The 27,698-nt window shown below is 38.8% G+C and overlaps 1 protein-coding gene across 6 annotated transcripts in view; it reads left to right on the forward strand.

Moving 5' to 3' along the window:
* LOC121872621 (calcium-activated chloride channel regulator 1-like) overlaps positions 1–27,698 on the forward strand; it is a 149,391-nt gene that overhangs the window by 104,153 nt on the left and 17,540 nt on the right. For 4 of the 6 annotated variants that reach the window (XM_042375521.1, XM_042375522.1, XM_042375523.1 and 1 more), the window contains 4 exons: positions 11,323–11,423; positions 11,629–11,782; positions 17,087–17,177; positions 24,715–24,815. In XM_042375521.1, the coding sequence (XP_042231455.1) occupies positions 11,323–11,423; positions 11,629–11,782; positions 17,087–17,177; positions 24,715–24,815 (447 nt within the window). The remainder of the gene's footprint in view (positions 1–11,322; positions 11,424–11,628; positions 11,783–17,086; positions 17,178–24,714; positions 24,816–27,698) is intronic. The other 2 variants (XR_006090128.1, XR_006090127.1) reach the window with 1 other exon arrangement.

Consider the following 27,698-nt stretch of genomic DNA (forward strand, 5'->3'; position numbering starts at 1 on the left):
TTCACTTTCCGCGGTACCCTGTGGGTTCAATTGACCGCGTAAATCGGTACTACTGTACGTAATATTAGGAGGATACCTCACACCTCCACCTGGTAGGGAGAAGACTAAGAAGATGTGGCTATCGTCGAATCTAATTTGACATCAATGCCACCAGTGATGTTAACAGATGTAAATGAAAAGAAAATTACCTGTAACTCTTCATACCTATCAAATAATTGTAGATTTAAAGTGGCATATACTGTATAGTGAATGAGGTTTTACTCTAAATACAACATAAAGAAATAATATAGGGGTATTGTAGGCAAGCCTAGGATAAGGAGCTTTTGGTAACTAATTCACCATAAATAACCCACAGAAATGCTTACATTTTTAACCCTCAATAACATACAGTATTGCATATATAGTTTGACCCCTTCCTTTTTGCATAAATTTTTTATTTAAAAACTCGAACTGTACTTAAGTATACAGTATACGGTATTTGGGGGCTTTATACAGCTGTTGTCGAAACTACATCAATATGGCTGACGACAGAGAACCATAGAACTTGGAATCAATTTCTAAAGCAAAATCATTGTTCCTTGCAATTATGCATAGTTAAGGATAGGAAGGCTAGGGGAAGGCAGAGACTGGGATGGATGAATGAAATTATAAACTGGGTCCCCCAGAGATAAAAAATCTTGAAGAATTGGTAAAAACAGCCCTAAATGTTTAAGAGTGGAGGACTGTGGTTGTCAACCCTCAGATATAAGGACGGCACTGCCCTGATTAATTGATTTATGCAATTTGAATATATAGGGTAATAATAGTTTTCTTTGAAAATAAGAAGGTCTTGTATATATTCCTTAATTATGAGTAAAATATATACAGCATGTATATTTTTTTAATTATTGTACTTTTAATTAAAAGTTTATGCTTACCATATGCACACCTGATTGTCAAACTGTACCCCCCCTAGAACTTAGACTACCCTGTCTGGGTCCAGCCCTGTCTATTGTATTCACAATACAAAAAGAAACAGGATTGTATGAAGTGTGATGCTAGTTCATTATAAGTTCATAATCAATGACAAATAAAGTCTTTCTTGTGAACCTGTCAATCTCATCAGTGAAGTACAGTAAGTCCTCGCTTTACGTCGTGGTTCCGTTCCTGAAAACCGCGACGTTAACGGAAACAACGTTAACGGAATCAATTTTCCCCACAAGAAATAGATAAAATTCGGGAGTTACGTTCCCCAGCTTCCCTTTGCCCCATAAAATACATTTATATATACATAAATTCAATGGAATTTTTATAGAAAATCCAAAAAGATAAATAAACTAAATCATTTTGTATTGTACTCACTGATGGCTGGAGGTGGAGCGAGTGTGTGGTGGATAGCAGAGAGGAGGAGGGTGGTGAGTCACTGAGACCCGGAGGGTGGCTCCTCTTCCTGCTCTGACTGGGTGAGACAGGGTGATGCGCCGTACAAAGTGGTCCATGACGACGTTATACCAAATCGGCGGGACTTTGTCCGAATCATGGGTATCTAAAGAGTAGCGACACAATAACGAAGCAACATTGTCAGGTGCAACGTTAAACGAGGACTTACCGTACAGTAAATTTTTTATTAAAGTACATTGGATGTAAAGATGATAAGTTTGTTTTATATTAAATTTTCAGATTTCTTTTGTAGTACAGTATAAAATTCCGCATGAAACTTCATCTTCCTTTTGTACGTCTAGGTTTATGATAAATTGTTTCCTTTATTTATTTATTTATTTTATGTATAATTCTACACAGAAATCATGATACAGTATAAGATAATGTTGATCTTGGTTTGAGTATTTTCCCTAAGTCCCCAACTCTACAGCTCTACGTAGTGCCCCTGTTTTCTGGGACACAACATTCTTTCCCTACTCTCCCCTCAACTCCCACACATCAGACCCATGGTGTGTGGTCCTTCATTTTGTGACATACCTTTCTTGTTATAAAAATATGAATCATGCATTACATTACATTGCTAACCTAAAGGTGACAACAAAGCCACAAAAATTTCACACATGGGAAGTCCTTGAGAATTAGTGAGAACATCATAATAGTATCTACTGCAGCTATGATGCTACTTAGGGCAAGTGCCACAACAAGGGGTGACTAAATACTGTACACCTTCAGGCCATAGTACAGTGGTCCCTCAGTTAATGAACATAATTCGTTCCAGAAGGTCGTTCGTGAACCGAAAAATTCGTTAACCGAATCCATTGTTTCAATGGAATATTGGGTAATTGGTTCCAGCTCACCGAAAAGTACACACTGTACAAAGTAAAAAAAAAAAAAAAAAATGCAGTAAAGTACGCTTACTTTGAGGTGTGTATGTAGAAGGTTCCTGGTTGTTGATGATGATGGGAATTAGAAGTGGGGGTGGAGGAGAAGGGAGAAGAGAAGGAAGTGGGGATGGAGGAGAAATCACCTTTCAGTGGACCCATGCTTGATGCCGTCATTTCACCAATAAAATTTTAAGTTCACTAGGTGTAATTCAAGATCATTTTCTTTAAATCAACACTGCACTGCGCTATATATTGTCAATATGTTAACTAAATTTCAGAATGACCAATAATTTCAATGAAAAATGCAAAAATATTTAAGACACCAACAAAATAGATGTTCACTCCACTGTTTTCAAAGCCCAACTGACGCCTTGTGGCTGAGACCAGCTGCTGATGGGCACACAAAAAACTAGTTCCATGTACTGCATATATTATCAATATGTTAAACAAATGTTAAAATGACTAATAATTTTAATATAAAAATGCAAAAATATTAAAGAGCACAACTTTATTGATATTACTCCACTGGAAACGAATGTGAGCATAGAACAGATTACTGTACTGAATTGACAGACTAGCCCATCAGCTGACCAACTGATGCTCACAACAAAACGTGATGTTCGTAAGGATTTAATTAATCGGATTTTTGTTCGTTAACCGAATTAAAGATTCTTATGGAAGGTAATTCGTTAACTGAACCATTCGTTAACCGAGGGACCACTGTATAGTAATTGTCTCCATATAAATACAGTTTCCAAGTAAAGTATCAAAATATATTCACACATAGATTCTGAAATGCATTTATATTGTACAGTATATGAAATCTTACTAAAGAAATGTATGACTTCTGCAACATCTTATTTATCTCCACTGATTTTTCATTCATGGTTGTATCCTCTATTTATTCTATGGCCTAAGGAAAGACCAGCTGTGATACATTAAAGTTACATCACACTCAATTAATTTTTAGGTGATGACACTCCGATGTTATGAACAAGCCTCTGAGAACCTAACTGGCTGTACAGGCATCCCCCGAGTTATGGAAGGGTTTTGCTCTTGAAAATCTTTCCGTAACAGAAAACCATTTCCCATATACAGTAAAACCTCAATAAATTGGACTTCAATAAATAAAAATTCACTTTTTTCAGACTCTTGAGATGCTCTGGTCACCAAAAACACACACTCAAAAAAATGGGGCAGATAAAATATAAAAAAATCTGATGAAATGAACAACGCTTACTGAATACTGTACAGTGGTCTAATCTGATTTGCGATAGGCCTACCAAGTTGAGATGCATTCCTATGGAAATTTTTTGCAGCCCAAAAATGTGACACAAGCACATATATGAAATTATATGGTTTTAACCACATACAATGAGTCATTCATGATGTAACATGATAATGAATGAACAAAACACTTGAATTTTACTTACCAGAAATGATGTTGAGTGCTGCAGGAGGTGGTGCGATGAGGTGGTGTGATCGGAGTTTATGGAATCTTTTATCACCACTGCTTTTACTTGAACTTGATGGTCTTTTTCCACTCATCTTGAATAAGGGTACACAGTAACACAGATGCATAACTGAACACAAACTGGGGAAAGAATTCAAACAGACTAGCCCTATTGTTGTGGTGGCTGCTGGCAACTGGAGAGGTGAGCGGCCTTCCAACCTCCTTGTGGCTACCACTGAATCCACAAAATTTTTCTTTTTAATTTTGGTACAAGTTTTGATTAAATATTGCATTTTCTTTAATTTACCCAAATTCCACAAGGGCTAGTTTTTTTTCCGTAACCCGAAATTATGGTCACGCAATAAACCCTTGATAACTTGGCATTTGATAACTCGGAATTTTACATAATTTGGCAATGCTATACTCACATAATTTATTAAAATTACTCAGGAAATGCAGAGTAAATTATCTTGGAAAATCTTGGCATATTTAGCCGCGTGGGTAGTTCTCGCCACGCTCCGTGCTTGGTCAGTCTGGTGTTTGTTTTTGTTGTGGTCGGGTGTGCGCTGGCTCAATCCACCCAGTACATAAACATGGGAAGGGAGGTAAAATTTGGTCCCTGCAGTTCAAACCCACTCATGTCAGGCCAGTTACTATATGCAGAAAGTCTCCACTATTACCATAAATCCAATGTCATTGACCTCATTCAATTTTCAATACAATTCATTTTATCCTAACTCCAACTATACAGTAGAAGTCCAAAAATCCGGACTGCTTGGGGATTGGGTCGGTCCGGATTTTTGGATTTTCCGGATTCTCAGGCAGTACTTTTAAAATTCAAATTTAAGGAAGAATAAAGAAGAGATGAACAGGTACATTTTGATAGTTTATTCATTAGCAAATATAACATGCTTCATTTATCAAAACGAGCAGTTTTAATGAAAAAGCTGTGAATTCTAAATTTTATTCTTTGCCTTTTATATATCATAAATTGTAGACTTTCCAGTGTCGTATGTTTCCATTAGAACAGTATTGCTCACACCACGTTCTAGTTTCTTAATTATTTCAAGTTTGCCACTCAATTTCAACGTGTTCTTCTTTCTCTTCACACAACGAAGTTTATCTACTTTAGGAGCCATTATTATGGGCTTGTACAGTACTCTGTAAATGGAAAGAGTAGGACTCAAAATATTGTTATATTGCAATGGTATTCTATTCATACTGTGCTTTCTTTCGTTCAAAAGATGTTACTGTAATCGCTTTTCGAATGGTTTAGTTAAAAAACTGTTGTATTTCAACAATATTCCCTCCTAATTGACTTGAATAAATACTTGAATGGAAATATACAATATTTTTGTTGAAACTACCTGCGTTTCAGTGTAAAGTGTCATAATAATAAATGGTAAACAATTTGCCTTCAGCACTTGTGTTTCATGCACGGCTAGCCTCAGTTTATAGGACGTAGAGTGTTTTTACTGAAGGTTTTGTTGTCCCATTACCCTCAAAAACGTGGGTCGATCTATAAACGAGGAATATCATAAATTAACGATTTCTTGGTCAAAAAATCAGGGTTGACTGATAAACGAGGGGGGTTATAGACGAGTATATACGGTATGTTGTCACAGTTTGATTGCTCGTTTTAAAGTGGCGACCACGTGGTTGCTTGTTGTCGCTGTGCAGCTGTGGTGCTAACGCATGCGCACATACACACAAAAGCCCGCAAAAAAAAAAAAAAATCGTTTTTGAAAAGTCCGGATTCTCGGGTGGTCCGGATTTCTGGCATCCGGATTTTTGGACTTTTACTGTACTGTACTACAGTGGTCCCTCGGTTAACGAACAGTTCGATTAACGAAATTTCGGTTAAAGAATTAGCTCCCATAAGGATCTTCAATTCGGTTAACAAACAAAACTTTGATTAACGAAATCCTAACAACAAACACGTGTTGTGAGCATCAGCTGATCAGCTAGTCCGCCAATACAGTAATCTGTTCTATGTTTACATTCGTTTCCAGTGGAATAAATATCAAGAAGGTTGTGTTCTTGAATATTTTTGCATTTTCAATATTAAAATTATTGGTCATTCTAAAATTTAGCCATCCAAGCTCTAAAGTTTTTCAACTAATATTTTTGGCTCGATTATGTAACTTTATTCATTTATTGAAACTCATTTACATGCACACATTGTCCTAAGGGCAAAGCTGTACTGTACATGTAATCAAAATAATGTACAAAATGATGACTAAAATTTTTGTCTAGTGCAAACTATAGCATGTTTGCATTAAAATTAATCACTATCTTATTGGAATTCCAGCAATGTAAATTATATTCTCCCCGGTCACTTCTATAATATTTTATAAGCAAAAAACAAAAACTCAATCTAAAGGACATAAATAAACAATTAAATACTTCACTAGACCTTCAGCGCTAACTGTCAAACATGTTACTGTCACCTCCCCTTCCTCCCACCCTCACCCCCCACTCCCCCCTCCCAGCCAGGGTGTGGTGAAGAGGATAAAGGTAAAAGTAAAGTGCCAGCTGTGTTTTCCAATGAGTCTCGGCTTCTAGTGTTGGTCATGTATTTCTAGCAGAAAACACCCATTATTTGACTGCCATTGATATATTATTGTAACATTAATATCATTATATTATTCTGCTAAAGATGGAGCACGGTGATTCACCATAATTACAACAAATGCCAGATATAATAATTGGCAACCTCACAGATACTAGGAAGGCAGGTCTATCAACATAATGTAGGAATCAAAATTAGTGATCGGAAATATTTGTTCATTGTGACACATTGTATCAATGAGAAAAGGGGTCAATACTTTTTTGGGGAGAGTGTACATAGTGCCAACGATACTGAATGAAAATCATGGAGCTACACGATGACGGACAGATGTGATCAACAAGGAACCAAGTGCAGTACTGTAGTGCATGGGTTGGCCATGTGGCGGTGCGTGGGTAGATACTGCCGCAGCTGCTAAGTGCAGCAAGAGATGCATTCCCTGTGGTAATTCATGGGGTTAAATATTGTTTCCTTATAAAATGTCACTGACTTGACATAGATATATATAATTTGCATGGCTGGAATCCTTGTGAGACAACAATTAATTTGAGTATACAGTGATACCTCGCTTTACGAGGTCAATTGAACCCACGGAGGCCTGTGTAAAGTGAACAACAGAACATATGGGATTAATTGAAATAGAGACTGGGCCGAACCCCAAACTCCACTTTTTCCCGACACAATACGTACGTTTTAGTAAAAATAACATCTTAACTTTATGATGGTATGCACACACACATAATATAGAAGAGAAATATCAATAAGAGAATAATATACTGTAGGTTAGGTTAGAAAAAATCAAGGTTAGGTTTAACACTTACGTTAGTAGAAGAGATGGGTCGTCGTACGGGAATGGAGCTTGGTTCCGAGGCAGAGGGCAGGCTACTGGCCCTCAGGTGAGTCACCATCACTGTCATCCACACTTATCAGGGCCTCCCTGACAAATCCCTCAAAGTTACCATCACTGTCTCTGTCACTATCACTGGCTTGGGCTGGCTGTGGTGAGTTGCGGGCGAAGAACTCGGTAATGCTTTGTTGACGGCTAGTGTTGATGTTGTCGTGATACACCTTGATGTAGGTTTCCATAATCTGCAACAGCTTGGTAGTGAAGACTTCATACCGGTTATCGTCAGGGTCGTCGGAAAGGAGGAGCTTCAGTTTCTCTACACACTCGATGGCACCCCTTACATTACCATGCGATAACTTGCGTTCTTCTTGGGATGACGCACCACCTGCCTCTTCACTGACGTCATCATCTTCTAACATCTCATCGGCAGTCACATCAGGATCCCTTATCACCTCCACAATGTTGTCGTTGGTGGTCTCGGAGAAGCCTTAAACTGTAACACTTTGAGCAGCTTCTCTGGCAAGGTCCACTGCTACTGCAACAGTCTGAACCTCACCAGTCACAGATTGACTCTGCCTCCCACCTGGGATGCTTTGCAACATATGTCTCCATGTGTGACGAACTGTTGCTACAGACAGCTGATTCCATGCCTCCACCAAGAAGTCCACAGCTTTCTTGACATTGAATTTCTTCCAAAAGTATTTCGCAAGTACTTCTTGCTCTGCCAACTGTTGTTCCTTGTCCTCTTCGCTTTTGCTATCGGTGTCACCCAGGTTACACAACTCATCCTTGGTGTTGGTATAGTCGTTCAGGAGCTTAAACTTCTTTGCAGAGAATGCAGCTTTCACATTGCAGATTCATTCTTGGTCCATGGGCTGGAATAATGACGTAGTGTTGGGAGGAAGGAAGACCACTTTTAAGTTGGGGTGACGATCCAACAGTAGGGGCGAGTGTCCTGGTGCGTTGTCAAGCAGCAACAAATTCTTGAATGGAACATTCTGTTGCTCACAGAATTTCTTCACGTCGGGAACAAAACAGTCATCAAACCGGGAGAGGGACAGAATAGAGAACATCCACGCCTTACGTGTGGTCAGCCAGTGGACATTTAGCTTGGTCATGTCCATGCTCTTGTAGGCATGCGGCTTGTGTGCTGTGTGGGTCACCGATAACTTGAGCTTACAAGTACCGGAGGCATTGGTGGTAAACAGGACGGTGATGTGCTCCTTCTGCAACTTCCGGCCCCGACACTTGCTGGCAGTCTTGACAACGAAGGTCTTGGAAGGTAGCTTTTTCCAAAAGAGACCGGATTCGTCCATGTTGAACACCTGGTCGTCGGTGTACTGTCCTTCCTCCATAATCTCACGTAAAATCGGAGGAAAATCCCTAGCCGCAACACGGGCAGCACTAGCTTCTTCACCACCAATGTTAATGTTGGTGATCTTGTTCTTCTTCTTAAACCTCTGCAACCACCCAGAGGAAGCATTGAAGGGTTTGGGCTCTGCAATTCCCATCTTACATGACACTGCTGTGCACAGTTCACGTGCGTACTCCTGAACTGTGTGCGTGTCGACCGCCATGTTCCGTTTTGCCTGACGAATCAAGTAGCTCACAAGTAATTTCTCTGTCTTGAGAAGCACCTTGTTGTGGCAATACTTGATCAGAGAAGCACCTGTAGACTTTGTGATGTTCATCTGTTCTTTTATCTTGGCTGCATCCTTCTTAATTGTCCGGATCGTAGATTCGTTCACACCATGCTGGCGTGCCAAATCAACCTGTCTTGTTCCTTTCTCCAACTCTTGGATGATTTTGTATTTAATTTCGTAGCTTAGGGCACGTCGTATCATCTTTGGCTTAGGGAGGCTGGGTTCAGGTAATGCAAGGTTTCTTTGTGGTAGTGGTGGTGGTCCGGTGGCAGCCATTCTTATGGAACAATAGATACCGATATACACGGTGTAGGCGGAAGGGGTGTAACTGACGCGGGTAGGTCAACGGGCTTCATCGCTCCCGCAGCAGGGCACGTCATATTACATTAAACCAATCACAGTTAGCGGGGAGGGAGGTAAGGATGCTTGGCCCAATCACAGTCCGATACCTCATATGACATCACCGATAACGCAACAAAGACATACACTGCGCAACCTACTCGCACCGCTTACCCAATATGGCGGGAGAGACGGCGGGAGGTTTGAATCTAAAAATGGCACTGCGCGAGATGACCGTCAGCCGCTCTCCGCGTAAAGTGAACATTTCGGGTCTGGCAGGGTACCACGTAAACGTAGAAATGCGTAAAAAAAACGCGTAAAGAGGAGTAATACTGTATACCACCAATTGTTTGCATTAGAGATAAAAAATATTCCAACCAATGGATATCGATGGATATGGTTAAAGTGAATTTTTTTATTGTATATAGCGAGATGGTTTTAATTCAGGACTATCGTTAAAGCCAAATATCTGTGAATGGGACATAAGTGCTGCACTATTCTCTGTTTATGTAACGTTCCCCCTCCATCACATCCGCCATCTGTTTCACCTACTATTCCATTACATCACCTACCATTCCCCTGCATCACCTACCATGTCTCTGTGTCACCTACCATGCCTCTGTGTCACCTACCATATCTCTGTGTCACCTACCATGCCTCTGTGTCACCTACCATATCTCTGTGTCACCTACCATGCCTCTGTGTCACCTACCATGCCTTTGTGTCAAGGGGTCACAGCTCAAGATTGAAGAAGCCGCAAGTCCAGAAAACCGTGAGGGCAAACTTTTTTGGAGTGAGGGTTGTAAACTCTTGGAACAATCTACCAGAGAGTGTTGTGATGACACCGAGTGTGAGCTCTTTCAAGACAAGACTTGACCAACACTGGAGTGGGTTCAGGTACATTCAGGAGCCGGTGCATGCCCAGTATTTGCCAACAGTGCGTGACAGAGACGTGACCGATCGCCCGGGCGGCTAGCGAGCTGATCTTTTGGTGAAGAAGATAAATGAAAAGGAAAAGTAATCAGAGACGTGACCGATCGCCCAAGCGGCTAACAAGCCGATCAGTGGCGAAGAGGATAAAAGTAAAAGTAAAAGTTGTGTCACCTACCATGTCTCTGTCACCTATTACAATGCCTCATTCTTCACCTGCAGTGCTGGTATGTGTTACGTTTTGAAAATTAGTACATGTACAGTACACATATATGGGCAAAAAAAATTTGTATTATTGGAGGAGGGAAGTGCCGAGACAATTCGGAATTTCGGATAATTCGGCAAGGCCAGAGCCTCATATGTGCCGAATTATCAAGAGTTTACTTTTTAAAATTCCATAAGGGCAAAATTCCATAACCAGAGATTCAGTAATGTGGGGATGACAGTATATGAACACCCCCTTTGCTCAACGACCACTGTTTACTCTTATTATAATGGAAACAAACATCAATGAAGCAGATAAAATATTTTTCTGTGAATACTAATATTAGGTAATGACGGTGAAACCTCCATCTAATGGACTACAGGGTCTGTTAGACCATAAAGTCAGTTATAATTTTCATATTACGATGTGCAATAAACTGATCGTAAATATGTATTCATGTTTCCCAACTCCGTCTAAACGTCTTGCAGACTGATGTCACACACAGTGCTCTGTGAGCTAAGCAGATGTTTCCACGAGACGCTGCTGCTACCTCACCAATCAATATTATGATTTTTATAAGAGTGTGTTGATAAACACAAATTGTTTTAATAGTGGTGACTCTTTAGAGAGGAAATACTAAAGATTAACTTAATTTAACTATCCTGAAACAGCTATTGTCGTCATGTTATCTTTGTTGTATCTTAAATCTTAGCAAAATTGGCATTTTGTTAGATGATTTAAAAAACCCTCCATAATTAGATTTTTCTTATGGGGAATTAGCTTTTGGGTTTTGAAGAACCACCTTATGAACTGAACCTTTAATCCCTAACCCATCCATTAACCAAGATGTTCCTGTGATTATCTCCTTTAGAGACTTATGCAATTAATTTCTTCTCTTATAATAAACATGCTAAATATCGGAGTATCATATCCAGTGATTATTGTTGCTTCCTTTATATTTAGTAAACCTATGACTATGTGTATATGATGAATGATGGAATCCTATAGTTTTTCATTATTTTGGTATTGTTAGATGAGCAGTGGTGCACGGGAAGTCAATGCTTCAACAGACAGAGTTATCATCTTTGCTGAAGTCAAACAGGGAAATAATCCTGTCGTCAATGCTGATGTCAGGTATGAGCCCTCCCGTTTGATATTTGCTATTGATTATACATTTATGAATGATTTATATGAAAATAATCTTTTTGTAGTACAATATTTGTACTGTATGTCCAAACAGTACTAAAATATCATATTACCTAGCTCTATTAATTCAACACAAATTGTAATTGAAGTTACAGTTTGTAGTGAATGGTACATTGTATAACATTTTATGTAGAGCCCTGGTAACTCCACCTGGTGAAGCTGAGCCTGATGAGGTGTACATACTATTAGATAATGGTCAAGGAGCAGACTTTCAGGCTGGAGATGGCATTTACTCCCGCTACATGACTCGTTACTCCAGAACTGGTCGTTACAGCGTCAAGGCTCAGGTATATTACTGTAAATCTTGTATTACATTAAGATATGAAGTACAGTACAGGACACCCCTTGTCTATGCAGTACTGTACTTACACATTCTTGTACTGTACATATTCACACTGTACCTATTTAACCTTTTCAGCCCCGGAGCCTGAGACACATACGTGCATGAAAACTTACTCTCAGCCTCGGAGGTTTTTGCTGAAATTTTTTTGAAAAAAAAAAATTTAGGGGCTCATTTGACTGTCATGGAATTGTTTTATTAATTGTAATGGGGTTTCTTCTAGCGTAAAATTGTCTGAAAAATTGTATGAAACCACGAAAAATGGAAAATTCTTGAAATTTAAGCCACTTTTTTCGAGTATAAGTTGAAAAAGTAGGAAAATGTTTAGTAACATCTCGATTTCCATTCACATTTTCCTTGTATTATGGTGTTCATTGATATGCACTATATACCAAAATAAAGAACAAAGCATGTAGAATATCGTGGTCTAAGGAAAAATAATAAAACACAAAACCTCATGGAATAATTAAAGGGCTGAGCGGCGCACCCTCCTCCCGCTCTAATGGCCAGAGCGACACTGGCTTCATGCTGCACTGTCACACACATAATGACCAAGACCGTCTAGGGCCTATGGGAAGGTGATAAGGCCCACACCAAAAAAAAACGACGTCTGTCAAAGGCATCCAAAGTTCAGTCAGTTTCACTGAATAGTTTCTGAGTTACTTGAAAATATAGCCCATTGGACACCATGTTGGCATCACAAGGCTGAGCGTAAGTTTTTTTGCCTTTTATGTTTGACGCCACAATGGCGTCATGTGAGGCTGAGAGGGTTAAACTTCAACTTTTGTATACTCCCAATTATTTAAAGCTTTCAGTCCTAAGCTCAATCTATTTTTGTATCCCTCCTAGCTTAAGTTTTTTTTGTCAAGTACTGTACACCATATAAATGAATTCTACAAGGTTAAAAGCCTTAAAACATGGAAGAAAAAAAAAGAAGAAAAGACACCTTAGTTAGGAACTGCAGTTCCTACTATTTCCTTAGCAGTACACTACCCTGTAGTTTGGGCCATTACATCTATTTGACATCTTCCTGTGTTGACAGGTTGCTTATTTACGGTACTCAAGGAAAACTTTATCATCATCATAATCATCACATTCCTCTATTTTACTAATTTCAAACAAAATTTCAACCATATCTTCTCATTTTGCCATGCGTTTATGTTATGTTTGCAACTACCATGCACACAGGTACAGTATCACTCTTGAGGCTGCCATATTTGTGTTTGTATAAATGTCGAACCTCCATGGTGTTCGTAAGGTAATTGAACAACTTTGAAATTTCTGAGGGTAAATTATTAGTGCTAGTAACATATAATGGCTTCATTATATGGCTCATTACTGCTCTATGATATTTGAATAGGAAACATCAGCCTGTATCTCACGCATACATAGAACTTTGGGCCCAAGTGTATGAGGTACAATCCTGGTCAAAAGTTCTTTGCCAGCAATTCTGGCTAACCCTGTTGTGTGGCAACGTCAGAGATACGTACGCATGAACACACATGGAGTGTGCCAGAAACCCCAACTATGTGAACAATCCAATATATGGCCTCTCTATATGCATATCCTCAAGAGTCAGAGTTGTAAAGTAACTAAGTAAATTTACTTGAGTACTGTACTCAAGTAAGATTTTTGGGTATTTACTTTTTAAAAACTACTGGACTCAAATTTTTCAGTACTTTTACTTTTACTTGTGCATGACCAGTACTTGCCAAGAGAGTGTATCAGAGATGTGACTGACCACCGAGCAGCTAACAGGCTGATCATTGGTAAAGAGGATAAAGTAAGTACAGCTACTCCTCGACTTACGACATACTCGACCTACTACCACCCGCACTTACGACCTGCCTCAGTCAGTACGACCACCCGCATATACGACCGCCGCAGTCAGTACCAAAATGTTTTCAAATGACTCGAGTATTTTCTATACCGAAACGTTTACGTCCCTTACGAGAGCGTAGCGTGGGCTGGGTTGTGCCGCCTCATGACTACAGCACCCACGCCGTAGAGCGCTTAGTTGGTGTTTGGCTGTCGTTGTTCTCGCAACTAATCTCGCTGTGTACTGACATTTTTTCGTATCTAATTCACGTTAGAATGACTAGCAAGCGTACAAGTGAGAGTGCTGGTGGTGCTCAGAAGAAAAGGAGACAGTCAATTACTTTTGAGACGAAAATGAAGATAATAATGCAACCAAGGCTTTTCGCGCTCGACCATATCTACTATTTTGAAGGACAAGGAACGTATTCGTGAGGTTGTGAAAAGATCAGCACCTATTAAGGGAACTATAATAATGAAGAAAGGACAAGGTCCTATTCATGAGATGGAAAAATTACTTGTGATATGGATGGAAGACCAGAGACAAAAGCATGTACCCTTAAGCCTTCTAACCCTACAGGCTAAGGCAAGAAGCCTTTTCGAAAGCCTGAAGGAGCAGGCAGGAGATGAGTGCGACCAAACCTTCACAGCAAGTCATGGGTGGTTCCAAAAGTTTAAGAACCATTACAGTTTACATAGTGTAAAGGTGAGTGGAGAGGCAGCTAGTGCTGATGTTGGTGCTGCCGAAGCTTTTAAGGAGGAGCTAGATCGTGTCATCGTGGAGGGAAATTATTTGCCTGAGCAAATATTCAATGTGGATGAAACTGGCTTATTATGGAAGCGCATGCCTGATCGGACATACATCCACAAAGAGGCAAAAACAATGCCAGGATTCAAGGCATTCAAGGACCGAATTACACTTCTGTTGGGGGGGGTAATGTAGCTGGTTTCAAGATAATGCCCTTCATGATATATCATTCTGAGAACCCAAGGGCTTTTAAACATGTCAGCAAGCACACACTGCCAGTGTTTTATCGAAGTAACAAGAAAGCATGGATGACCCTAGTACTGTTTGAGGATTGGTTCATGACTTGTTTCATTCCAGGAACCAAGGAGTACACCTTTTCACATATCCGTTGAGACATTGTTACATAACTATTTGACAAATTTCATAATCGAATGACAATCTAAAATATCTGATGGTGGTATGTCATTCTCCAATTGTTACATTCTCAAACTATATGTAGACTGTCGGTTTATTGTTCACGTCTGTCAACTTCATAACTTATGTCAATCACTTCCATTAGCATGAACGAACAGTTATTTTAGATTGTCATTCGATATGTGTTCTGTCATTTGGTTATGAAATTTGTCAAATAGTTATGTAACAATGTCTCAACGGATATGTGAAAAGGTGTATTGTCTGCAACAAGGGATTACATTCAAGATTTTGTTAATTTTGGATAATGCTCCGGGACGCCCACCACTCCTGGACGACATGCACCCCGATGTTAAGGTGTCTACATTCCACCTAACACTACCTCTATCATCCAACCCATGGATCAAGGTGCTATTGCTGCTATTAAAGCGTATTATTTACGTATGACCTTCGCTCAGGCTGTTGCTGCTAACTGAAGGTAAGAAAACGCTCAGACAGTTTTGGAAGGAGTACAACAATTTGAAATGTATGAAGAACACAGCTGCAGCATGGGATGAGGTTACAGGTCAGTGCATGAATGGAATATGGAAGAAAGTCCTGAAAAGATATGTGAACAGTTTCAGAGGATTTAATGAAGATGAAGTAATTTCTGAGATTAGTAACAAGATAGTGGAGTTGGGTAAACAGCTTGAGTTAGAAATTGATAATGAAGATGTTGAACAGTTGGTTGAAAGTGTAGCAGAAGAGCTAAGTAACGAGGATCTTATTGATCTGGAAGCACAGAAAAATGCAGAGGAAGAAGTGAGTCTAAATGTAGAAGAAGAACCTGCACCCCCAAAAATTTTACTGTGAAGCAAATGGCAGAGGCATTTGCTACAATTAATAAGGGGATGCAAATGTTTGACGGAATGGATCAAAATGTTGAGCATTTTGCCAAAGTTGACAGAATGGTCCAAGATGCACTTGCTTGCTACAGGGAAATTTATGATGAAAAGAAAAAGCAAACTGTGCAGTCTAAATTGGACATATATTTTAAGAAGTCCTCCATTGCTGTCTGCTCACGCCCCACCAGTGCTGCTTCTTCACTCCCTAAAGATGATCCAATACCTTCAATAAGCAATTTTCCCCTGTATTTTAACTTGTCTGAAGAAAGCGACATTAATGACCCACCCAGCCCTGTCTCCTCCTCTGCTTCATCCAATTTAATGTAGTCTCCATGTATAATTAGAAAATTATGGGGGCTCCATGTGCATTCAGCTGACTACATTAAAGGTAAGTGCACAGTCACACTGTATCCATTCTTCATTATTGATTACTTTTTCTGTACTGTATTTCATTTTAAATTTTCTATGTATTATTTTTTGCATTTTCGACTTACGACCATTTCGAACTTACGACCTGGATTTGGGTCCCTAACCCCGTCGTAAGTCAGGGAGCAGCTGTACTATAATTACAGCAAGTCTAAGGCTTCTTACTTGGCAAACAGTACCAAGCTGCACTCTCCCAGGCCACGGACAACCATTAAACCATAAGAAATTCTTATTACTATCATGGCAGATTGGAATTTTTTGTGAATTACTATACAGTACATACTTAAAAAAAATGAAAATAAATCTGATCTCAAATCCAGTTACAGTACACCATTGTTGTTACAAGTGGTAAAATTCTTTAATGAGTTGTGTCATCACATATCTGTTTAGCCATGGGAAAATAGGAATTAGGTTCTGTGATTCATAGAGACAACAAATTACAGATATTTCCCCCCATTACATCCCTTGTATAGGAACATTTTCACATTGATATGTATAAGTGATATGAAATTTCTTTACTATTCAGGAAATTTATATTTAATGACCTTGTGTTGTCTTTTTGCAGCAAGTAATGGGGAAATATGGGTTAGTTTTAAGCATCACCTATTATGGCAATTTTAACCAATACAAAATATTGAAGTCCTAATGTTGAATCATTTGTACACTAAAAGACATATTACCCTGGAATACTGAATAGTTGGGAGTTGTCTAAGACCAAAGAACACTCCAACTGGCAGCATGTGTTATGAGGAGTTGTCTATCAGAGGGGGTTGGCCAGAAATACTAGTAATGTCCAAGGTAAATTTAAGGCATTTTGGTTTTGATAAAATTTAAGGTCTATTTCTTCCAGTGTATCTGTAAGCATTACAAATATAATGACTAGTAATTTTGGATAAATAAACTGTATCTAGGAATAACAAGGCAAATTTCAAACAGATTCATTAATTCCTTACCTCTGTTTTGACAGGTTACAGATGGAGGAAGAGCAGTTATAAATAAAGGTTTCCTTACTTCATCTCAACGGAAACGACGCTCAGCCGAGGCCAGCTATTATGAAGGTAAAATATTTTTAAATTTTAAAGATGTGGTAGGGCATTGAGAGTGCTTATGACGAAGATCTCTAAGACTGGAGCACTCCACCAGGAGGTTTGTGAGAAATGACATCAGAGATAAGCACCTGACAGAGAGACTACAAAAGACTATGCAGCTTGGAGAACTGCCACAAGGTAATCATGACTAACCCACATAAGACTGGAAAAGGCAGTAAAACAGTGATGATGATTTTTTCATTATGGATACAACACTCATCAGTGGTGGAATAACATATGGGTAAAAATGGCAGTTGCTCCAGGGTCCCCAGGTATGAAGGACTGCAAGGCCCCAGTGATTAATTAATTAAAAATAAATTCCAACACTTTTGTATCAATAAGGAAATAAATTCTTATCATAAAGGTGATGAAAGAGATATGTGTCCACAATCTGTTGCCCTGTTTACTGATACTGTACAATGTGATAAATACAGTACAGTATACTGTACATCATATTTGCTAAAAATTAATTCAGTTCAATAAAATTATTTATATTTACCTATGTGTAGCCACATAAGAAATGTTTGCATAATTCAGTACAATGTATTTAAATGTAATATTTCCACAAACACCATAAAATTTTGAAGTAACTTGCAGACTAACAAGATTGGCATTCTTATGTAAGATTTAGTATTTTTACATGATTTTCTGTGATATAGCATAAAGTATTAGCATTAACAAAATGTTCAACTTAATAGAAGGAATACAGGTATCCCTCGCTCAATGTGGGTTAGGTTCGTTGACAACCATTCGTTAGGTGACTGTACATATCTTGAATAACAGAACAAATGGGAAAAATTGGACTCAGTTCCCCAACGACAAGAAAACACCAATATTATATCCCAAAAACATGAAATCTGTACATGAACAATGAAAAAACCTACCTAACTAATGAAAAATAGTACCCAACTACTGTACTGTAATTTTCTACCTAACACATTAAAACAATTAATAAATTTCAGGATAACTTTGGTGCATTACCTTAAGTAGGGCAGTCAGGGCTCACCACAAAGGGTGACGAGAGGTGGGCTGAGTAAGGGCCTTACTCAGCTAGATGAGGAGGACTGTTCACCTCATCACTGTTGTCCACCAGAGGTGGAGAGTGGAAGAAAATCCGTTGGTGAAGGGAGTGGGATTGGAGGTTGAAGATGCAGGAGTCGTCCATGGTTTGAAGACGGACCAAGATCTTTCATGATTTTCTTAGGGCCCCCACCATGTTCATGGCACTCTATAACCTCCAGTTTTGTCTGAAGAGTCACAGCCTTTTCAATTTTCCTCAGTGTAGTATGGGTAGCTGAAGAATCAGCATAATGCTTGGGTGTCACGGTGAACATAATAATGAAATTATAGCACAAAACCAGACAGATAAAATATGAACGATCATGCTACAGCCAGCCCAGATGTCAAAAAATGACAGAATCCAGACAGAAAATATGGGCCAGTAAAGTATCTCTTTCCATTATTGCTGCTCCTAAGTTGTCATCCTTACTTCCAAACACAGAAGTTCAAGGAAAATGTAGCAAGGGCACATGCAGCAGATGCCAACCAGCCACTTATGAGTCCTGTCCTATATGGCACCAGATGAATTACTCAGTTTAATAAGGTGCACGTGTGAGAGTGAGTTAGCCTGTAAGACAAAACGTTGTGGGTGTAACAGCACCAACATCACATGCACCGAGTTCTGCACTTGCCAGTGAAAGCCAAGTACATGTACATGCTACGACGAGAAGAACAATGGAATGTCTCCAAATGCAGGATGATGATGAAAATGAGGCAAATGACTGTAATCATGGTGATGATGATGATGATGATGTTTCAATTACATGCATATAAGCTACTGATACGTACATGCATACACCAAGTTATTATCGAAATGATGAAGTATTTCTTTGATCACAACTGATGCACAATTAGCATAATAGTAATAATGTGATTATTATATGGAAGATGTTTGATTATACAGTATTGGAGATACTACTGTACAGTAATACCCCGAATTACGCGGTCAATTGAACCAGCGGAGGTCCGTGTAAAACTAGAAACGTGTAAATGGAATAACAGAACATATGGGATTAATTGAAATAGAGACTGGGCTTACTCACAAACTCCACTTTCTCCGACACAATACCCATGTTGTAGTAAAAATAACATCTTAATTTTATGATGGTATGCACACACAATTAATATTTAAGAGAAATACAGTCGCCAGGTTAATGGCCTTTCAAATAATGGACTCAACCCCCCCCCCCATCTTCCCAAGCTTGCTGGCTCTTCCCTCTCTGAGAAATGCTTGGGTGAAAACACTAGATTTTAAGGTATAGTATAAATAATACATCAGACTAAAGTTAGGATAATATAATTGACATTGCTGGATTCCTTGCAAGACCAGGAATATTTTGAATATACACGTCATATATTTTGCACAAAAGGTAACATATTTGCTCTGTGTAAACAAAATTCTTACATTAGATCTAAAATTTGTATGTCTAATGCAAAATCCATGATGTTTATATTCAAAATGATCATCATATTGCAAGAATTCCAGCAATGTAAATTATATTCTGGCCAGGTAATTTGTATGAATTTTATGAGTTAAAACAAATATCTTCAGTAAATAAAAAAAAATATACTTCACCCAGACACTATCTGTGAATCAAAATACCCCACCTCTGGCTCCCCCCCTCTTCCCACGCTCGCTGGGTCCCTCTCTCCCTCCCTACCCCCCACCCCCCACCTTCCCTCCCTACCAGAGAAATGTTTTGGTTAAAACAGTATATTTACATTTTTAGAAATAAATAATACATCAGACTAAAGTTAGGATAATATAATTGACATTGCTGGATTCCTTGCAAGACCAGGAATATTGTGAATATACACGTCATATATTTTGTACAAAAGATAATATATTTGCTCTGTGTAAACAAAATTCTTACATTAGATCTAAAATTTGTATGTCGTATGCAAAATCCATGATGTTTATATTCAAATTGATCATCATATTGCAAGAATTTCAGCAATGTAAATTATATTCTGGCCGGGTAATTTGTATGAATTTTATGAGCTAAATAAAAAAAATTATACTTCACTTGCGTATATGAGTAGATGCACCGCGTAAAGTGGGAATTCCAGTTCTGGCTAGGTACCGCGTAAATGTAGAAACGCGTAAACGAGAACCGCGTAAAGCGGGGTATTATTGTTTCTAGTTATTAATCTTGACATAATATATACTGTGGAGTAAAACACTATTCATATACAGTATAGTCTCGATTTACGCGGATTTCCTTTACGAGGTTGGTCATTTACGCGGCACCTGGCCAGAACGGCAATTACTAGTTACGCAGTACATTCCATCATTTACGTACGAAGCGGCGCGGGCAGGGTGCGCGCTAGGTCTCCCAGTCAACAAAACATTACCGAGTTCTTCACCCGCCACCCACCACAGCCAGCCCAAGTCAGTGATAGTGATAGTGAGGATATGGACTTTGAGGGGTTTGACAAAGAGGCCCTGCAAGCCTCTGTGGTGGATAGTGATACAAGTGATACAGGTGATACAAGTGATACAGGTGAGGGCCAATAATCTGCCCTCTGCCTCGGAACCAACCCCCCATCCCTGTGTGCCCAGCCATCTCTTCTACTAACGTAAGTGTTAAAAACCTAATATTATTGATACAGTCATGCGCCGGTTAATGCCCTAGATACGTTCTTGAAAATGTGACGTTAACCGAAATGGACGTTGTCCGATCATCACATAAACTTTGTATTTATACTTACGTGTATGTGGAATACTATATATACACTCCTACTCTTAAATCACTACTGTAATGTGATAAAGGTGATTAATTTTTATCTCTTGTGCAAAATATATGACGTTTATATTCAAATTATTCGCCATCTTACAAGAATTCCAGCAATGCAAATTATATTCTCCTAACTTTAGTCTGTGGTATTATATAAGATAAAAACTGTAAGCCTAAAACCCTGGATGGGCAGATGGGGGAGAGGGAGGGAGGGAGGGAGGGAGGGAGGGAGGGAGGGAGGAGGAGGAGGGAGGGAGGGAGGGAGGGAGGGAGGGAGGGAGGGAGGGAGGGAGGGAGGGAGGGAGGGAGGGGAGTGGGAGGTGAGATGGTACGTTTAACAGTTGGCGCCCAAGGTCTAATGCGTGTTTATTTATCAGTCTTTAAGTGACTAAGCTTCTCTCTTATAAAAAGCCAGTGAAATGGCCTGGGTGAATATAATTTACATTGCTGGGATTCTTGTGAAATAGTGATTAATTTGAATGTAAACAGGCTATAATTTGCACTAGACATAACAATTTTAGTACTGTAATCAATTTAGTACATGCACACTCCAGCTTTGCACTACGGTCATTTATTTCTTTTACGTTTCTTTTAGTGCGGTGTGTATGTAAATGGATGAAAATAAATGAAGAAATTTATGTAAATCTACCCAAAAATACAGTTAAAAAACTTTACAGTGAACCCTCACTTTACGCGGTCAATTGAACCCACGGCGGCCCTCGTAAAGTGAGAAATGCGTAAAGTGAACAACATAACATATGGGATTACTTGAAATAGAGACCGGGCCGACCCCCAAACTCCACTTTTTCAGACACAATACCTACGTTGTAGTAAAAATAATTTCTTAATTTTATGATGGTATGCACACACAATTAATAATTAAGAGAAATATAAATAATATTAGGTTTTTTAACACTTACATTAGTAGAAAAGGTGGCTGGGCACACGGGGATGGGGGGTTGGTTCCGAGGCAGGCCTCACCTGTATCCCTTGTATCAATTGTATCACTATCCACCACAGAGGCTTGCAGGGCCTCTTTGTCAAACCCCTAAAAGTCCATATAAGTCCATATCCTCACTATCATTATCACTATCACTGACTTGGGCCGGCTGTGGTGGGTGGCGGGTGAAGAACTCGGTAATGTTTTGATGACTGGGCGACCTTGTGCGCACCCTGCTCGCGCCGCTCTCCGCGTAAAAGGGTACACACACCGCGGAAAGTGAGCATTCCGTGTTCGGCAGGGTACCAAGTAAACGTGGAAATGCGTAAAGTGGAACCGTGTAAAGCGAGGGTTGACCGTATATTATAAAATGTACTACAGGACTGTACACTAATGTACTACAATTTTTATCTCTTGAGCAAAATATATGACGTTTATAATCAAATTATTCGCTGTCTTGCAAGGGTTCCAGCAATGCAAATTATATTCTAACTTTAGTCTGAGATATTATATAAGATAAACACTTTAAACCCTAACGAAACCACCAGACTTTTGTCTGGGAAGGCGGGGGGGTAGGTTGGGAGGAAGGGAGGGAGCCAGCGAGTGTGGGAAGAGGGGGGGAGCGGGAGGTGAGGTGTATTTTGATTGACAGATAGTGCGTCTGGTGAAGTACAATTTGTTTATTTACTTGAGTTTTTGTTTTTAGCTCATAAAATTCATAGAAATGACCAGAACAGAATATAATTTACATGATTGAAATTCTTATAAGATAGTGATTAATTTGAATATAAACAAGCTAAAATTTGCATTAGACATACAAATTTTAGATCTAATTTAAGAATTTTATTAGAGAGAGCAAAAATTTTATCTTTTGTGCAAAATATATGACGTTCATATTCAAATTATTCGCTGTCTTGCAAGGATTCCATTAATGCCAATTATATTCTCCTAACTTTAGTCTGTGATATTATATGAAAAACTTAAAGCCCAAAACCCTGGCTGGGCAGATGGGGGAGAGCGAGGGGTGGGGGGGGAGGGAGCGGAAGGTGAGGAGATATGTTTTGACAGTTGGCGCTGAAGGTCTGTGTGTTTATTTATCAGTCCTTAAGAGTGACTAAGCTTTTCTCTTATAATTTGCCACCCAAACAACCTGGGAGAATATAATTTACATTGCTGGGATTCTTGTAAGATAGTGATTAATTTGAATATAAACAAGCTATATTTGCAATAGACATAACAATTTTAGTACAGTAATCATTTAGAACATGTACAGTACAGGTTTGCACTTAGGTCATTTATTTCTTTTACGTTTGTTTTAGTGCGGTGTGTGCATGTAAATGAATGAAAATATGTGAAGTGGTCCCTTGTTAACCGAGGGACCACTGTGTTGCAGTGTACTTGTACTGTACAATATTGGCTAAATTCACTAGATAACGTACACAACTAATGAAACATAGAGGTTAGGAAGGCTAATAAAATAACATAATGTCTTTGCATCGTAATGCAAACGTGACTGCACCCGCTCTAAGACCACTTACGTTCGCTATGTCCCATTATTTGAATGTTTTTTTTTTTTTCAAATATTTTTTCATGGGCCACGGACTTATATGCGATCGGACGTTGTTCGGTTGAACCAGCGCATGACTGTATTTCTCTTAAATATTAATTATGTGTGCATACTATCATAAAATTAAGATGTTATTTTTACTACAATGTACGTATTGTGTCGGAAAAAGGGTAGTCTGGGGGTTGGCCCAGTCTCTATTTCAATTAATCCCATATGTTCTGTTATTTCGTTTACGCATTTCTCGTATTAAATGGACCTCCATGGGTTTAATTGACCGCGTAAACCGAGACTATACTGTACATTATCTCATTCGCTTGTTGAAATCCGTCTTTATTATACAATTCAAATTTGGTGAGTCAGTAAAATTTAACTCTGTAAGTGTATTATGAACAGTATAGATCATAAAATATCAGGATCAGCATAACAATGCAACATATAAAATGTTGTTAAGTATAGTAAACAATATTTTCATACCGAAATACCCAACAGTATCAGAGAAATACGACAAATGAGCTTCCTTAATGGGGTGATGGCAGCCATCTTGAATTATTAAAATTGCCCAAGGGAGAGAACTCCACACCCACCTGGAACTGTTCACTGAGACCCTATAGAAGAAGAATTAAAAGAGAAAAAACTATATCAAACACTTTGAGGTTGAGGTCAAATACCCACTTTCACTGCTGGACTAACAGTAGCGAGAATACGTCCTTGCACATCATTCCAAGATGGATATCCCAGCTGACTCCCGAGGGCACGCAATTTGAAGTTTGGCTGGGATCAAAATTTGTATAAGTGAGGGTAGCTTTCGTAAAATAAGAAAGAGACTTGTAGCATGAATGTTTATAAAGCGAGGGATACCTGTAATGGCATCCTTCAGCATATTTCCAATTCTAGATTTTAAATTTAAGGACAGAAAAATTGTCTATGTTACAGTCCGGACTGCAGAACCTAGATTATTGTAACATATCAGGCTACTAGCTGTCACCTGTACTCCTCCCTCCAATGTAATGTTTCAATGCATACTCTGCATTGTGTTTACCGTATCTTACGTATCTTACCATATTTAGGCTAGTCACTGCTTATCTGTTTAGCTTGGTGAAGCTGGCTGACTGGCTGGCCTCTCCCTCAAAATATATAAACAATAAATATGTGCTGAGTAAAATGTTTGTCTATTTATAATTATATTTTCCAATCTTTTCTTAGACAGACCAAACTACTGCTGTGGCAGTTACATCCCCTTAAATCCTGACAAAAGTCAGAACACTGGAAATTTCAGCCGGATATCAGGAGGTGGCTCGTTAAGGGTAAGTTTTCCCAAGAGTTGTCATTTGCCTCGCACTGCACTGTAAAGGAATATGTTTCTGGTAAAGAACTTTACAAATATATCTCCTGTGATACTTATTGCATCATTCATTTTTTATTTATCAAGGACAGTAAAACTAAATTATTTAAGACTACGTATATGGGGGAACAGTAGAACTGAAAATATTACTAGTAATATCTCCGATAGCTGCAATACCTTGAACCCAGAACTCTCCGATAACCAGCATTGAAATTCTCTTGAAAAATTGTTCCCAATGCCATAATTTTCCAGAAAATTCTGGCTTTGAGAACGATTTTCCGAGAGGCACATTTTTCGGAAAATTTTGAGAAAATTTTCCCGATACATACCCGGAAAATTCTGGTGATGGAGGAGTTTTTTCTGGTTTGAGAGATGAAAATCAGGCGCACACTCCAGAAATTCCAAGAAAAAAGAAGTACAGTGAACCCTCACTTTGTGCGGTCAATTGAACCCACGGCGGCCCGCGTAAAGTGAGAAACGCGTAAAGTGAACAACATAACATATGGGATTAATTGAAATAGAGACCGGGCCGACCCCCAAATTCCACTTTTTCAGACACAATACCTACGTTGTAATAAAAATAACTTCTTAATTTTATGATGGTATGCACACGCAATTAATAATTAAGAGAAATATCAATAATACAGTGGGGTATGCTATAACGAATCTAATTGGTTCTAGAACCTTGTTCGTTATAGCATTCGTTCGTTATAGGATTAATCCGTTCCAGGCCCCCAAATACAACCACTTAACACTGAAAAATATAATATAAAATTGTAAAAATCGTAAAAAAGTGCATAAATATGCATCTAAACCCGTGAAATAAAGAATATCATTAATACTTGTAATAAAAAACAATAAATTAGTAAAAAAAAAAAAAAAAAAAAAAATTTATTTAAAATAATGTTCGTTGTAGGAGTTTCGTTCGTTATAGCATTCTCAATTGTATAGGTAAAACCGTTCGTTATAGGAATATTCGTAGTAGGATCCGTTCGTTATAGCATACCCCACTGTATTAGGTTTTTTAACACTTACATTAGTAGAAAAGATGGCTGGACACACGGGGATGGGGGGTTGGTTCCGAGGCAGAGGGCAGATTGTTGGCCCTCACCTGTATCACTTGTATCAATTGTATCACTATCCACCACAGAGGCTTGCAGGGCCTCTTTGTCAAACCCCTCTAAGTCCATATAAATCCATATCCTCACTATCATTATCACTATCACTGACTTGGGCCGGCTGTGGTGGGTGGCGGGTGAAGAACTCGGTAATGTTTTGATGACTGGGCGACCTTGTGCGCACCCTGCTCGCGCCGCTCTCCGCGTAAAAGGGTACACACACCGCGGAAAGTGAGCATTCCGTGTTTGGCAGGGTACCGCGTAAACGTGGAAACGCGTAAAGTGGGACCGCGTAAAGCAAGGGTTGACTGTACCTGGAAAATTCCGGGGATGAGGGATATTTTTCTGAGTTTGAGAGATGATGTAATGGGCAATTTCTGGCTTTTCTGAGAAAATTTTTCTGTTACCCAGAAAATTCAGGGGATGGGGGATTTTTTCGGGCTTTGAGAGAGTTGTCTCATTACCTGAAAATCTCTCATTCCCGGAAGTGTTCTGCACCAACTGTTCCGACTTACGGAGATATCACTGTACTGTATAATATTATGAATAAGATTTATTCTTGGGTTCCTGCATATCCACTTCACAAAAATTTGTGCTTAAACCACTTATCTTAATTTTGTCTCTGACTTAAAATTGAAAGTATCAAGTTAAGGCCCAACCAACTATTTTAACCATTTTTTATTGAGATACAGTGGAGTCTGCATTTACGTGGCTTTTGTTTATGCGTTTGGTCATTTACGCGGTGCCTTGCCAGATTGAAATGCTTTAATTACGAGGTAAATTTGGTCATTTACGCGGGTGAAGTATAATTTGTTTACTGTATTTACTGAAGATATTTGTTTTAGCTCATAAAATTCATACAAATTACCAGGCCAGAATATAATTTACATTGCTGGAATTCTTATAAGATTGTGATTATGTTAAATATAAACATCATAAAATTTGCATTAGACATACAAATTTTAGATCTAATGTAAGAATTTTGATTAGAAAGAGTAAAAATTTAATCTATTGTGCAAAATATATGACGTTTATATTCAAAATATTCCTTGTCTTGCAAGGAATCCAGCAATGTCAATTATATTATCCTAACTTTAGTCTGAGGTATTATTTATTACTAAAAATGTAAGCTTACTGTTTTCACCCAAACATTTCTCTGGTATGGAGGGAAGGTAGGGAGGGAGGGACCCAGCGAGCGTGGGAAGAGGGGGGGAGCGGAGGCGGGGTATTTTGATTCACAGATAGTGTCTGGGTGAAGTATAATTTGTTTATTTACTGAAGATATTTGTTTTAGCTCATAAAATTCATACAAATTACCCGGCCAGAATATAATTTACATTGCTGGAATTCTTATAAGATTGTGATTATTTTAAATATAAACATCATTAAATTTGCATTCGACATACAGTCAACCCTCACTTTACGCGGTTAATGTAACCCACAGGGTACCGCGGAAAGTGAGAAACGCGTAAAGTGAATAACATAACATATGGGATTAAATGAAATAGAGACCAGCTGACCCCCAAACTCCACTTTTTCCAACACAATACCTATGTTCTAGTAAAAATAACATCTTAATTTTATGATGGTACATGCACACAATTAATACTTAAGAGAAATAGAGAAATACAGTCGCCAAGTTAATGTCCATTCAAATAATGGACTCAGTTCCCTCCCCCTCTTCTCACACTACACTCGCTGGCTCTTCTCTCTCAGAAATTTTTGGG

This window comes from Homarus americanus, unplaced genomic scaffold, assembly GCF_018991925.1.
Source record: "Homarus americanus isolate GMGI-L3 unplaced genomic scaffold, GMGI_Hamer_2.0 scaffold39155, whole genome shotgun sequence".
NCBI classification, from domain to species: Eukaryota; Metazoa; Arthropoda; class Malacostraca; order Decapoda; family Nephropidae; genus Homarus; species Homarus americanus.